General features: G+C 45.9%; 1 protein-coding gene across 1 annotated transcript in view; it reads left to right on the plus strand.

Annotated features, from left to right (window-relative positions):
• CDH23 (cadherin related 23) overlaps positions 1–15,056 on the plus strand; it is a 495,748-nt gene that overhangs the window by 296,752 nt on the left and 183,940 nt on the right. The window contains exons 12-15 of the mRNA XM_029911383.1: positions 8,556–8,620; positions 10,148–10,385; positions 12,786–12,891; positions 13,791–13,918. Coding sequence (XP_029767243.1) covers positions 8,556–8,620; positions 10,148–10,385; positions 12,786–12,891; positions 13,791–13,918 — 537 coding nt within the window. The remainder of the gene's footprint in view (positions 1–8,555; positions 8,621–10,147; positions 10,386–12,785; positions 12,892–13,790; positions 13,919–15,056) is intronic.

Genomic DNA, 15,056 nt, shown 5'->3' on the forward strand with positions numbered 1-15,056 from the left:
GGAGGCTCTAGTAGTTCTTTTATGCAGTGTAATTATTGCCCATACAGACTCTGTCTTATCCATCCCATCACTTATTATTTCTTTACATTTTATCTCATTATTGACATATAATGCCACTCCCCCACCTTTACCTTTTTTCCGGTCATTCCTAAACAGCACATACCCTTCCATACCTGTACTCCAGTCATGATTACCGTTCCACCACGTTTCGGTTATTCCCACGATATCAGGTTTCATTTCTTGGACCAGGAGCTCCAATTCCTCCATTTTGTTACCTAGGCTTCTCGCATTGGTGTATAAACATCTTACCGTATGCTGTCTATCCTTTCTCCCATTAGTTATGCAATTTGGAACGGACCCCATGCTGTCCATCTGCCCCCTTTTTCTTATGTCCAATTCCCTACCCCTATCTATGTCTGTGCTTATCTCCTCACACTCCTTTTCTGTGTTGGAATCTGGCGTGGAGATTACCTGAACATCTCCCAACCGTCTCCCCCAAGTTCCTAGTTTAAAGCCCTTTTGATGAGATGAGCCAGCCTCCCTCCCAGAAGTCTATTCCCTTCCCTACTCAGATGAAGTCCATCCCGTGAGAACAGCTGTCTGTCCCCGAAAGCCTCCCAGTGGCCATACATCCCAAAGCCCTCCTTATAACACCACTCCCTTAGCCAGCTATTTATCCTCATAATTCTGTCGGCCCTTTGCTGTCCTTCTCTTGGAACAGGCAGAATCCCACTAAAGATAATCTGAGCCTCCACTTCCTTAAGCGTCTTTCCCAGCCTGGCATAATCTCCCTTTATTCTCTCTAGCGAGAACCTAGCCGTGTCATTCGTTCCTACGTGAAGGAGATTAAAGGGTTCTTACCTGCTCCTTTTAGGATCCTTTTCAACCGCAGGTCCACATCCCTTATCTTAGCGCCCGGCAGACAGCACACCCTTCTGTTTTCAGGGTCCGCTCTGGTCACAGGCCTGTCCAACCTCCTCAGCAAGGAGTCTCCAATCACATAAACCTGCCTTTGCCTGGTGACAGTACTCTGTACAAATCTATCCCCTGTCCCCTGTAGTCGTACCTCTTGTGTCTCTCTATTTTCCCTTATAGTCCCCCTAGTGCCATCCTCTATCCTACTGGGGCCCGGTATAGGTGCTGTCTCCATCAACTCCTGCCCTCTCTCTATCGGACTAGCCGCTCTTCTCTTCTTCCTCTGCCTCCCACCATCAGTTACCACCTGCTGCCTCTCTTCCTCGTTATCCAAACACTCAAACCTGTTCCTGAGTTCTATTCCCCCCTCACTAGCCCTCCTTTTCCTTGGCCTGCTCCTCACAGTCACATGCTTCCACTGATCTTGCTCTGCCCCTGCCCTTCCCCGCTCACAGACCATAGCCTGTGCTTCCACCTGTACCCCTGAGCATTCCCCTTCTGCCACACCCTGCCTCTGCTCCATTAGCTGCTCGAATCCCTTTCTGAACTCTACCATAGTATCTACTTGCATCTGGAGCCCTCTAATCTTTTCCTCTAGCAGGTCTATTAGGCGGCATTTCATGCACACATACCTTTGTTCAGGCTCCCCAGCGAGGACCATGTACATACCACAGCTGCTGCATGCAATCATCTGCATAGTGTCCCCTGCTGCTTGGCTCATGGCTGCTGTGGTCTCTGCCTGCTGCTCCTGGGGACACAAAGCTCGGTCTTGAGCAGCCTGGTCCATCAGGAGGCGATTAGTCTCTTGCTGCAGCCGTACTGCCTCCTGTTGGGCAGCTGCCTGGACACGGGTAGCCTCCTGCTGGGCCGCCGTAGCTTGTATCAGTGCCTGCACTACGTCATCCATTGTGGTGAAAAAAATAAACCCTCTCCCTTTTTTTTTGTTTTGTTTTTTGTTTTTTTTAATCACCCTCCTTCTTCCACCGCGCTGTGCACCCCAAGAGCCCACTCCTGACACCAGTGTGACAAAGTTCCTCTTCTATCTTGGTGGGTCCTGCGCTTATTGGCGGATTTTCGTGCCTCAGACATTCACCATGTGGGTTGGGGAACAGCCCAGAGACCTTCCCCTCTGGAAGAACCCACAGTCCAGGTCAATTGGGAGGTTTGGGGGGAACCCGGGCCCGCCCTCTACTCCGGGTTCCAGCCCAGGGCCCTGTGGACTGCAGCTGTCTATAGTGCCTCCTGTAACAGCTGCATGACAGCTACAACTCCCTGGGCTACTTCCCCATGGCCTCCTCCGAACACCTTCCTTATTCTCACCACAGCACCTTCCTCCTGGTGTCTGATAACACTTGTGCTCCTCAGTCCTCCACCAGCACACCCTCTCACGCTCAGCTCCTCACACCTCTTGCTCCCAGCTCCTCACACTCACACCACAAACTGAAGTGAGCTCCTTTTTAAAGCTGAGGTGCCCTGATTAGCCTGCCTTAATTGATTCTAGCAGCTTCTTCTTAATTGACTCCAGGTGTCCTAATTAGCCTGCCTGCCTTAACTGGTTCTAGCAGGTTCCTGATTACTCTAGTGCAGCCCCTGCTCTGGTCACTCAGGGAACAGAAAACTACTCATCCAGTGACCAGTATATTTGCCCTCTACCAGACTCCTGTACCCCACTGCTCTGGGTCTGTCACAAGTGTTTATCAAAACTGGGGACTGTGCCTGTGATAACGGGCATCTTGAGAGCCTAACATAAAAGATTATCTCTTTTTGAGTTGGATGGCTGCTGTGTGGTTACAGAGTCACCATAGCACAGGATGTTTTCAGTAACTGTACAACATGCAGATTTCTGAGGTCTGCTTTGATTCATCCTGAATTCACCATCCGTGGGCCCACAACAAATATGGCTGGATCACCTTCCCATTTAATCCAGTTTAGCAAAAACAGATCCACTGGGCCACATGGTATGCTGGTGAAACTCCATTGATTTCAGTGGCATGAATTGATACCACAGACATGAATTTGGCTTTTATTTTTAACTTATTTTATGTTTTGAAAATATTTATTTATTAGACACTTTGTAACAGCAATGTCTCAAGTGTGCCTGGCATTTACAAGCTTGGCCTAAATAAACTCTGACTGAAAGCAACATAATAATTCATGTAGATTCTCTTGTCCCTCAAGGTACAGAAGCCTGTGTTTTTGGAGCAGAAGGTCCAGGGTTCTGTTCATTCCCAATGCCACATTTGTGTAATATAGCTAGCAATCATGGTGGATTTGTTAGAGAGACTGACAGGAAATTAATCTGAACAGAGCAAGAGACAGGAGAAACAAGAACCGAAGTTAGAACTGAAGGGATCTTAATTAAAACAATAGTACTAACAGTATATAAAGGGAACCTGGAATGTGCAGCATTTGTCACCTTGTGCTGTTTCATTTGTGAACAGCCTGCTAAAGTGGGCACTGATGTGCTGTGTAAAGGTGTAGCCAGAAATCCATTCCTTCTCAGTGAACAGTTGGGGCTCTGAGAACCATTTGGCTGAAGGGCCATCTGGACACCTGTGGATAGATGTACTGGCCACATTAACTCAGGGCAGCCTGAGAGTTCTCTGTGCAAAGATGAGGTTGGATCAAAAATGAGGAATCTGCTGCTTGTGTGACTGCTCATTAGCCTTCTCCCTAATGGGGTGGAATGCATTTGGTCCACGAGTTCAGAGAACCCTTTCTCAAAGCCAAGTTCTGAACCAAGAAAAACTGAAGCCTGATGCTGAAAGACCATGCGGGACGATTACCCCAGCAGGAAATTGCAACCTCTCAGCTTCCAGCTGGCAGGGGAGGATAAACACCTGGAAGACTTGCTGGGGGGAGCTGAGCTGTTGCAAATTGATAGGTATGTGGGTTTCTTACAGGGAAGTCCTGGCCAGACCAAACAGCAGTTCTGCTGAATACTGTAGAGGAATGGGAGGTTGAACGAAGAAAAGGGAAAGAAGGAACAGAGTCAAGCAGCAATTACTTGTGTTTGTCCTCCTTCCCGTCTGACAAAGCTCTGATCCTCTGCATTCATGGTGCCTCCTTAATGCAGAATGATTAGGGATATGGATGCAGCACTGTGATGTGATCTTCAAGAAGGGTGCTGTGCATTAGAACAAAACCAGAGACATTTTCTGCAAAGTTTTCCCTTTTGTTGCTTCATACTCCTCCTCTAGAACTTTCATTCATAGGAGGGAAAATATGCCGGTAGTTTGGTAAGAAACCTCTCCTTGCTTATTGTGGCGGGAGCTGTGCTTGTAAGAGAAATAAATGTTTTGTGTCAGCTACTCCCCACTGTGAGGGGAAAATGAAGTGAGACATGTGTTTGGACTAAGGAAGGGGAGAATGACTGCAACACTGTCCCCTGCTACATGTAGGGATCTGGTTCCCTTGCCTCAAAGTGGAACTTAATGCAATGAAGAACCCACTTCAGAGGAGTTTGCCATCACAGCTTCAGTGTAAATGCTACATCCTGCAGAACCAACTGCAAACAAAGCAGCCAGGACTGCACAGTTCCCCAGGACATCCAGTTCCCCATGCAGTATTTGCTGTGTGCAACTGAAAGATTCCCGCTTTTCTCTAGAGGCAGGCTCTGTGTGTAGTAAGAGGCCTCCTCAGTGATCTCAGCCTGGATTGATAGAGAGAGACCCTTTCAGAATCACTGGTCTCCTGGTGGGATTCTCCCTGGCTACTTGGCTGTAATTAAAGGCAGGGGGTGGTTTGCTTAATGAAATTGTAATGTACAGAATAAATAAATCAAACATTACAGCATTAGTAGACAGAAGGCTGTTCAGCTAAATGTACCAGCAGGTGTTAAAGGTGTGCACTGCTGGAGTGTCATTCAACTAGCATTAGGCATTAAGAATTCACTGCCTGAGTTGGGAAGACATTTGAGAAATATATGATTTCTCTCCAGTTAGTTTTCACACTTTCTCCTCCTCTTCCTTCTCTCTCTCTCTCTCTGTGCCTGTGATGCCCTCTCTGTTCATACCCCCTTCTTTTTCCCCACTCCCATAACTGTTAGGCAAGCTAAGCACCTTTAAAGGGGTTTCCTCCCCCTGTGATACTCTTGGACAACTGTTCTATCAAGGATAATCAAGGGCATATAAATCATGAAGGTTGCAGGAGAGTGTTCTATTCCACCCCAGCCCTAAAATACAGCCCTTTGATGGCATTATGAAATGAAATGTGTTTCTGCCCCTGCCTTTCCCTGTTCCACTGGAACCAAAGAAACCCAGACAAGGGATCAATTTAGAAAAGACATTAAAAAAAAAAAGATAGTTTGGGATTTTTATTCCACTTTCCTCATTTTAAAATAAAATTTTCTGGTCCTTTTCCTTTGCTGCCATTCATACATATTTTATATATTCATTAGAGAAAAGACTTTAAAACATCCACAAATCTTGCCTTGCTCACCCAGAGTGACACTTTGAGCTTTACACATTTTGCTGGGAAGGTTGTTATGATTTTGCCATGGCCAGCCTGCGAAACCTGTCACAGCTCCAAACGATTTACATGGATGGGCTGCTGATGGGGAAAGGCCTCAGATTCTGCTAGGAGCTAAAAGCACAGTAACGGCGCTCAGCCCCTCTTTCCCCTTCTGTCCTAAACAAACTGCTTCTTACATAAAGAAAATTTACCTTTCTAAACAAAGAGGTGTTTGCAACATTGCATAATTTTCCTTTTAGAACATTGTGTGGTGCTAAAAGAGGTTGTACAACATTCATGTGTGTGACCAGGTGTGTGTCTCATACAGCCATGCTGTCCCTCTCTCTCTCTCTCTCTCTCTCTCTCTCTCAAAGAATGTGTCAGCACTCCCAGATAATTAAAAACAATGTTTTTGGGGTAGTTGGTGCAGGCACTTGACAGTGACATTTTACATTTTGTCCCCATATATCTTCTTATGCATTTATGAGCTACCATATATGCGTGAGCATGATTGCAGTGCACATCCCTCTGGGGCACTCGGCACATCAGTTGAAAAGGGGAGACTTCGGAATAAGAGCAACAGGGCATATCCCTGCTGTTACTAAAAGTACTTTGGGATCCTTAATATCCAGGGTGAGGAGATGAGACCCTTTTTATTTATTTTTTTATTGTTAAGGTTTCGTTTGAAGGACCCCATACACAGAGAAGTGCATGTCACTCACTTTAGCTACCTTGGAAGGGTAAAAAGCCGAGTTGACCCTACTATGATTTGAATCTTTTGTTGTAACGAGATTGAGTTTTCCAACCTGACCTTTAGACCATGAAGCTGTCCCTTTCAGAGTCTGCATTTTATTGTTATGGTGAAATATTGACAGTGAATGGTGTCTACTGTTGTTTGGATAATTCAGAAACATAAGGGTGCAGAAAAAGTGATCATGGGGGTATTGAAGTAGGACAATTTTTGCAAAGGTTTCTTATTACATGTCTGTTGCTACTACAAAAAGGGAACCTTAAGTATCCAGTTAGGATTCTATCTGTGCATCTTAGATACTTATTTGGCTCCCATAATCATGGTATCTCGGTGCTTTTGATGTATTCATTCTCACAACACTCCGGTGAGGTAGGGGAGTGCTAATAGTGTCGTTTCAGAGAAGGGGAACTGAGGCAGTGAGAGACTAAGTGTTTTGCCCAAAGTCTCACAGTTCCTTGCTCTGCCACAGAACTCCTGTGTGTAGGGTGTCTAGAGTCCCAGGCCCTAACCACTGGAGCAACCCTTCTTTTCCAGGAAAATACTTTTCAGAATTGGTTCCTACTTGTCTGAGAATTGGTATTTTGGCTCCTCTAATTTAAAAAAAACCAACACCATGGCAATTGTGGGCTGGGGTGAGTATCTAGCATTGACCAGTGGTGACTCGTCCAGAAGTTTAAGGGAGAAAATTGACTGTCTAATCCTCCTCAGTCGTGGAGAGAGATGTTGGTTGTTAAGGGAGTGTGGATGGTGAGCATGGAGGTTACAACTATGGGAGCTTTCTCTGTCCTCCAGCAGGAATCAGAAGAGCCCCTGAGTGGGAAAGCAGGATATGATTTCATATTTCAGATGTATGAATAGGTTTTGCGTCTTTCCTTCATACGGCAGCACATTCTACTAGGTATTTGTATTGAATGATAAACCGCAGTTACTCCACTTGCTATCAAGGAAAAATAAAACAATGTGACAATGGACTTGTCCCAAAAGACATTGAGTGCCAGATCTGTTGTAAAGATCCAGGATGAGTGAAAGCCAGTTTTCATGTGCTTGACCTAGCGCTTAGGTCACTTTTAAACACCAGAGTTATTTGAACAGGGAATAGAAAATGTAAATGAGATTATACAAAATGATGAAATCTGCTGTGGTACATGCCTGTTGGTATTTTCCCTCTACTTTTGTCCTTGTAAGGCCACGTAAAGTGAGTTGGCATAAAAATCAAGGCTTTAAATTGTTCTCTTCTCTGGGTTGCCTAGAGTATCTGTATTTTGGACTGTAAGAGCTTTGGGGCAGGATCTGTCTTCATGTCTGTGTTTTGTACAGCCACAAGCACATTGTCAACGCTAAGTAAATAGTAAAAATGTGCCTCAATCTCATTTTCGGTACTTCTGCATCTTCACATGATTGAGACTGGCGTCGCTGGGTGTTGCCATTGAACATGAGAAATGAGGACAGTAAAGTACCCAATATGTGGGAATGCCCTTTTACCTACTTTTAATTGAGGATTGCTTGACCCCAGTTATATGGACTGTGACTCCCTTCTGTAAATGCCACACTTCTATGTCTTATTTCCTTTTCTTGGCAAATCAGGCTTTGCAATTTTCTCTGGAATCATTCCCCACCCCCACCCTATGTTAGTGTAACTCCCCCTCATTATTGTGTGGATTTTTGTAATGCTTTTTTTCTGCAGGATTGTATCATGGACAATTCAAGCAGCTTTTCTTTCATAATCATTGTATTAATTTTCTTTTCAATTTTCTATGTCTTTTACTATGCCCCATTGTTCACAGATATATTTTTGTGTGTACTATTTACTGTGCCAGCTGCTCTTGGTATGTAAGTTAGAGTATATGAAAAGTTTCCTACTGCTAAAGTTTTGTGGACGTGGTGTAAAGAGGATTTGATGGAGTGTTGTTATCTAGGGCAGACTATGAATCAGGGACATACACAGAATACATTTCAGGAAAGCAAAAACATCTGAGTCCCAGATTTATCAGGTGAAAAATGTCAGCTAACAAAATCTGCACTGGTGTTAGCCTATTAATTCACTTGTAAGGAGAAGGGGCAGAAAGCAGCACTGGATTTGTATATCCACTTGGAACGGATTTTGGGTGCAGCTCCTGCTATAGGTAGCCATGGCAGGGTGGAGGATCAGAAAAGCAGAGTTAAATAGTTATCCCCTCAGAGGAAGTCCTGAGGGGAGTGTAACAACCCCGTACCTGCACCCTTTCTGCAAGATATCCTAGAGAACAGGGAGCATATAGGTAACCTAGAAGGATGTCAAAGGAACCATCTGGCCAATGCAGCAGCTATATGAAGGAGAGGTTGAATTAAGATTCCTATAGATTTTTTTAATGTTTTCCTAATCAGAATTTACTTTTTAAGTTGAAATTCCCATAAACATCTTTGTTATTAATATTCCTTTTGTACTTAAACTTTTTAGGCAACTGACAATGATGTGGGCACTTATGGGAAAGTCAGCTATTTTTTCAGTGATGATCCTGACAGGTAAGTGCGACAAAACCTCTCAGATAGTTTCAGTTCCTTAAAATCCCCTTTCAGTCTTGCCATGAATTTACAAAATTGGAATGTTGGTAACTTTAATCTGTGAAGTCTTTCTTGAAAGAGAGGCTACTATAAACTGTCGCAGGGAGGGCGAATTGACCCTAATAGAAGGCCTATTCCAGTTTTTACATGGCTTGTTTTCTGTTTAAATTTCTCGTGTGATGTTGGTGCTCATAAATTGAGGGACAGACAGGGCTGGATCATACCAGAGGGCTTAATCCTACTCCTATTGAGGTGAATAGCAAAACTTCCATTGACTCCAATGGGATCAGCCCTATACTAAGTGCGGATACACTTCAAGCCACCTCTGCCAGTTCATATCAGTCCAGATCTGTATCTGGTTTTGGTGTCCATACTTGGAAAAAGGATAGTGGAAAATTGGAGAGGGTTCAGAAAAAAGCTACAAGAATGGTTTGAGGTTTGTCAGGCACAGCTTAAGATGAGAGATTTACAGAACTCAGTCTATTTAGTTTATCAAAGAGAAGACTCAAGCCGTCTATAAGTACCTGCACAGAGAGAAATTTTCTGGTACTAGGCTGAGGTTTAGTATATCAGAGAAACGTGTAACATCATCCATGGCTCGACATATTCAAACGGGAAATAAAGTGCAAATTTTAACAGTGAGGATAGTTAACTTTTGGAACAAGTTACCAAAGGATGTGGTGGATTGTCCATCACTTTGAATCTTTAAATCTGGGCTGGGTGTTTTTTAAAAGATAGGCTCTTGTTCAGCCACAAGTTGTTGGGCTCCGTACAGGCTTGCTAAATCAACAGGACTAAAGCCTGTGCTTAAAGAGAAACACACTTAAATTGCTTTGCTAAATCAGGACCTAGCTGCACAAATATGTAACTTGAGGCCAACACATACACTTAATAACAACTTATATGATAGTATTAGAGCTACACATGGGACTCACTTCTGCCGTGGGTGAGTGATTGGGAGTCCTTTGCTACAATGGAAGGAATATGGTATTGACATTAAGGTGTAAAAGGGGTAAAATTCATCCCGGGTGTGATTCCATTGACTTCAATGGGAGCTGCAGCTGCTCAGCCCCTTTGAAAATCAGGTTGCTTATTTAAGTGTTTAAATGTGGATTTGGATGCCAGAGTTTGAAAATTTTGTCTTTGACCTCTTCGTGCCTCAGTTTCTTCAGGAGTTTGGCTTTAACTTGCCTGGTGCCTCATTTGCTGTGTCTGTAAAATGGGGTAAATAACACCTACCACCCAGAGACTGAGGGTGCATCAGTATCTGAAAAGTATGATGAGCTCTTCAATTGGAAGAGGCTATAGTACTGTGAAATGTTACGGTCAGGAGGAACCTATGAGATGATACGCACAGCATCAAACCTTTTCCAATTTCCCTCTATGCCTCTTTCTTACGGTGTTGTTTCGGGCTGCTGTTTCCTGTCTGCCTGAAATAAGGGTTTGATTTGGTAACTCCTCTGCTCCCCCTCTCTTTTTGCTTGGCAGGTTCTCCCTGGATAAAGACACAGGCGTGATCACACTGATCGCCCGGTTAGACTTTGAAACGACGCAGCGCTACACACTGACTGTGATTGCCAGGGACGGGGGTGGGGAAGAGACTACAGGGCGAGTGAGGATTAACGTTCTGGATATCAACGATAATGTCCCCACCTTCCAGAAAGAATCCTATTTGGGGGCTCTCCGGGAAAATGAGCCTTCGGTCACTCAGGTGGTCCGTCTCAGGGTAAGAAATGGAAGCACCGATTCACTTTCTACTATACTTCCCTTTCTCCAGATACACAATGGTCAATATTATTAAGGGGACCTGTGATCCAGGATTTCTCCAGCTAGGGTAAGTCTCAGATGGACCAGGAAGAGGAGAGAAACAGCAGGAAGTGCATTTTAAGTCTTTTTTTCCTCTTCACTCTTTTCATTTCTCTTTTACTCATCATTGCTCTCTGTCATCCCTCCCGTTTGAAAGCAGTCTGAAGCCCTGGTGGTGAAGCCCCACGGAGAGAGCTACCCACTATAATTAAACCCTTTATGGATGCAATTAAACAGGAGTATTACTGGTCAGGAATATGGCGGGGGGGAAGGAGGAGAAGGAATTGCAGACCATCTGCTCCTTTGCATGCTTTAATTGCTCCTTATTGTGAAATGCAACTGACTCTGCTTCTCTAGCTGCCTAGACTTTCCCCATGTCCCTTTCCTCCCCTCCTCCTACCCTGGCTTCCTTGGATGTGTGCAGGATTTACTGTATCAGACTTTATTACACTGAGTGATTGGGACTTCCCTGAAGGCGCTCTGGATTTTGTGACAGGATTGGAAAGATGCTAATGAATTCAGCTAAGTAAAGAGAAGAAAGTGTGTGAGGTTGGGAGAGCTGAGTTTCCATTATGAGTGTCTGTATAATCATCGCTCCGGAGTTCCTGTGAAATGCAGGGCTATAGAAGGACAGGAACGTACTGTTAAAGGGAAATGTAGAATTACTGAAGGCAGTGGAATTTCCATTTTGATAGGTTTGAAATTTGAGACAAGCTTATTCAACTTCAAAATTCATCATTGGCATGACAAGCTGTACACGGGTGGACAAACTCCACAAATGTAGACAAGCCATGCTTAGCAAAGAGGAGGAGAGTCGCAAGGATTTCCCATCCCAGCTGTATATCATCGCCAGAGCTACCCCTGGAGTGTACCATACCCACTAACAAAGCTTTCTCCAGAATGCAAACTCATCTTCATTATCATCAGATCCCTTCCTGATGAAATCTGCATTTACCTGTGGGAGTTGAGCAGTTTGTTGCTGATCGAATTGTAAGCTTTTTCTGTTTAAAAAAAGAGACGATGGAACCCACTTGTCTCCTTGAGCATGACAAGAATAAACTAGGCCTTTTGCAGTTTTCTTCAAGCTGGTATCTGTCTTCAGTAAACTCAGGCTGTGTGAGTACTGTAAGAGTATTGTGGTCATCTCTTAGATATTTTAGATCTAAGTGTCTATTCTTTATAGGTGTGAGGGAATGGAGAGGAGGAGTTTAAGACACAGTGACTCTTCTCTCTGAGGTGGGATGTGAAGAGAGATGATGATTTCAAAACTCTGTCAGCTCTTGCTGCTCACCAGTTCACAGAGCAAGGTGGTGTCTATCATTTCTGTCTTGTCCTCACAAACTCTGGCAAGCAGTCCAGAAGGAAGGAGGACACCTTATCCAAGGCACACATAAGTGAGAGGAGGAAAGGTTATTTGGCATAAACATGAAGATAAAAGGGTAGTCCAGAAGAAAACAGCAAGTGGAAACCAAGCCTTTCTGCTTGTTACAAATGTAAGGGACCCTGTGATGCAGTATAAGGGGTTAAGAAGTTGCTTTGGGCTGGAGGGGCCCCGCCTCACCACACCTGCAAATCGTGCCAGGACTGGCGGAAGAGTTAAAAAGAGGGAACTCCACTCAGACCAGGCAGGCCTGGAGAGAGAGCACTGACAGCTGCAGAGCCCTGCCCTTGCAGGAGGAGAGTACAGAACCCCTGAGTTGAAGGGGGAAAGAATTGAGGCTTGCACTGGATCCCAGAGAACTCTGAAGTGGACACTGATACTCCCAGGCCCCTCTGAAGTAAGAGATGCCCCTCTCCTAGAGGGAGCTACCTGCAGGTTTTTCTTTGCCTTTCTTTTGTTTAACCCCATTTGCTGACTACGGGCTGTTTGGTGGTATCACTGGGGACACAGAGAGGGAACGAGAGGCCCCAGCCTGAAGGTGAGCACTGGCGTGCTGAAAAGACCCCATAGCACCCGCTGTGTGGGTGAGGATGGAGTAATTGGACATGTGCATGTACTTTCCACGTAGCCTAAAGGGGGCACCCTGCCACAGACAGATCTGTGACAGACCCCCACACTCACCATCTAGAATTAGTTATGACCATATTTAGACTAGGGCAAAGGCTGACATAAACCTTAGGAACATCCATTTACAGATATCCATTCCCTTACCACTACTGCCTCCCTTCTACACTGTTCATTTCCCCCAGCCCCTTCTCCTCCCATCTTTTCCCCAAAATTGTTTGCCTTCTTTTCTCTGCGTATTAGGTTGCAGCATTTCTCAGAGACAGTGTCTGTGTTTATATGATAACACTGGGGCTTTTTTCTGCTTCAACCTAGGCAGCTGATGAAGATTCCTCTCCGAATAACCAGATCACTTACAGCATCGTGCAAGCTTCAGCCTTCCGAAGTTCGTTTGACATTAGTGTCTCTGAAGGGTATGGAGGTGAGCACTGATGGGGCACTGGTAGGGTGCGCCACGAGGGGGAGGGGCAAGGGGCAGAGTGGCACTCACGTGGGAGTGGTGGCTTGGTTATATACATTACCCTTCTGCTTGGGCATGGGCTAGAGCCCGCAGCATTGGCTGCATACAGAAGGTGGTGTGTGGACGTGCCATTTGGTGCTGTTCTTCTGACTCCTGGTATCAGGAGAGGAATCAACCAAGATTTTCAAAAGTGACTAGTGATAGTCACTTTTGAGTGCTTCAGGTGTTGGGTTCCCAACTCGGGCCACTTTACTGGGAGCTGATTTTCAGGAGAGTTTGGGTCCCTGCCTCCCCCAAAAGGTGCAAATCAGGCCCCTTTAAGGCGTCTCAATTTTGGAGTTCAAAATTGAGACCTCCCCCCAACATTTGTTACTTTTGAAAATCTTGGCCTTAATCAGGGCAATTCTGCGAAGAAATGCAATTGCTTTACTGGTAGGGGTGGGAGCTGGTGCTCGCTCTGAAGAGTGGCTGGCTATACCTCCATTGAGTGGCTGAGGCTGACTCAGAGTAAATGCTTCTGTGGATTACTAAGGGTGCATCGACCCTGGAAACATTTGTGGTTATCTGCACTGGAGCAACTGCACCAATGCTAGCCAAGGTGGGCTCTGGCATTGTAAGCACTGTGACCAGCTGTTGCCAGTGGTAGCACAAGTGCAGTTATATCAGTGAGGAATAAAAACTCACAGATTTTCCTAGCATAGACGAGATCTAAATGCGTTGCTCCAGGAGTTGTACCAGACCGACTTCTGCTGCTGCTGTTTGATGCGTGCGTGCGTATGTGCGTGTGCTTGGGTGTATATGTTAGCTGTTAAGTGGGCTAGTACCAGCTGCATTTACTACAATGCTTTATGCCATTTCAGTGATAAGTGTGACTCGTCCTCTGGATTATGAGCAAGTCTCCAATGGAGTTATTTATCTGACTGTGATGGCCAAGGATGCTGGTGTCCCATCACTTAACAGCACTGTTCCCATCACCGTAGAGGTGTTTGTAAGTACCAGCTGTGCCTACCATTGCACTCTTCCCCTCCCCACAAAGTCCTACCCCAAGCAGGAAATTCTCATCATGGCATACTAATGGCTAGTAGCATGGGCACTGCCAGATGAGTATGTCCACATGCTTGATGTCAGTGCCCCAGCCATTTTTCTACTTTAGTAAGAATACTTACTCCTGAGGGCATTCTGCACCAAAAAAATAAAAATTCTGCGCACAGTATTTTAAAATTCTGCAAAAATTCTGCAAATTTTATTTGTCAAATAAATGTGGAGGCTCCAGCATGGCATTAGGGAGCACAGGCCACTGGCTGCACAGAGGTGGGAGATCACTGTGCAGCTCCCCCCAGGACACAGACTCAGTGATGAGGCTGCATCCAACCCTGACACAGAACTAGGACATGGCCTGCCCCAGAAACACCCCAGGGCCCTGTCCCTCCGTGCCAGGTGCATCAGGTGTGGGCTGGCAGGCTCAGCAAGGCAGGATACAAGTGTGGAGAGGCTTAATGTGGGGAGATCCAAGTGTGGTTGAGAGGGTTCTGTGTGGGGCAATCTGGGTCAGGCAGCTCAGTGGGGGATCTGTGTGCAGGGTGGATCTGGATGCACAGGAGCTTTTTGGGAGGTTCTGGGTGCAATGGTAATGGGATTCTGCAGGGGGGTCCAGGTGAAGGTGGCTGGGGCTCAGCGGGGGAGGTGTCTGGGTATGTGGGGAATAGAACTTGGCAGGGAGGTCTTGATTTGGGGGACTCAGTGGGGGAGCCAGATGCTGGGGGAGTGGAGCTCAGTAGGGTGGGGATCCAGTTTCAGCTGCTTGGGGCTCGGTAGGGTGGGGATCCAGGTGCAGAGTGAGTGGGGTTTGTCAGGGAGAGTTCTGGGTGCAAGGAGAGTGAGGCTCGGCAGGAATGTCTGAGCATGAGGGGGTCTGGATGCACAGGGGTTGGGCAGATAGGGGAGCCGCTCCCTGTACAGTGATCGCTCCCCTTGCAGCTGAGGCGCGATGGGTGCAGGAAGCATGCCGGGTGGGAGAGTTTGCAGAGCTTCCTACAGCCAGTGGAGAAAACTGGGGGTGGGTCTGACCTGGCTCTGGATGCTGTGCAGGGGAAGAGGAAGTCCCATCCTCCCCAGGCCAGCTGGGA

The sequence above is a fragment of the Terrapene carolina genome, unplaced genomic scaffold (assembly GCF_002925995.2).
Source record: "Terrapene carolina triunguis isolate 2854851 unplaced genomic scaffold, T_m_triunguis-2.0 Scaffold95, whole genome shotgun sequence".
Lineage (NCBI taxonomy): Eukaryota > Metazoa > Chordata > Testudines > Emydidae > Terrapene > Terrapene triunguis.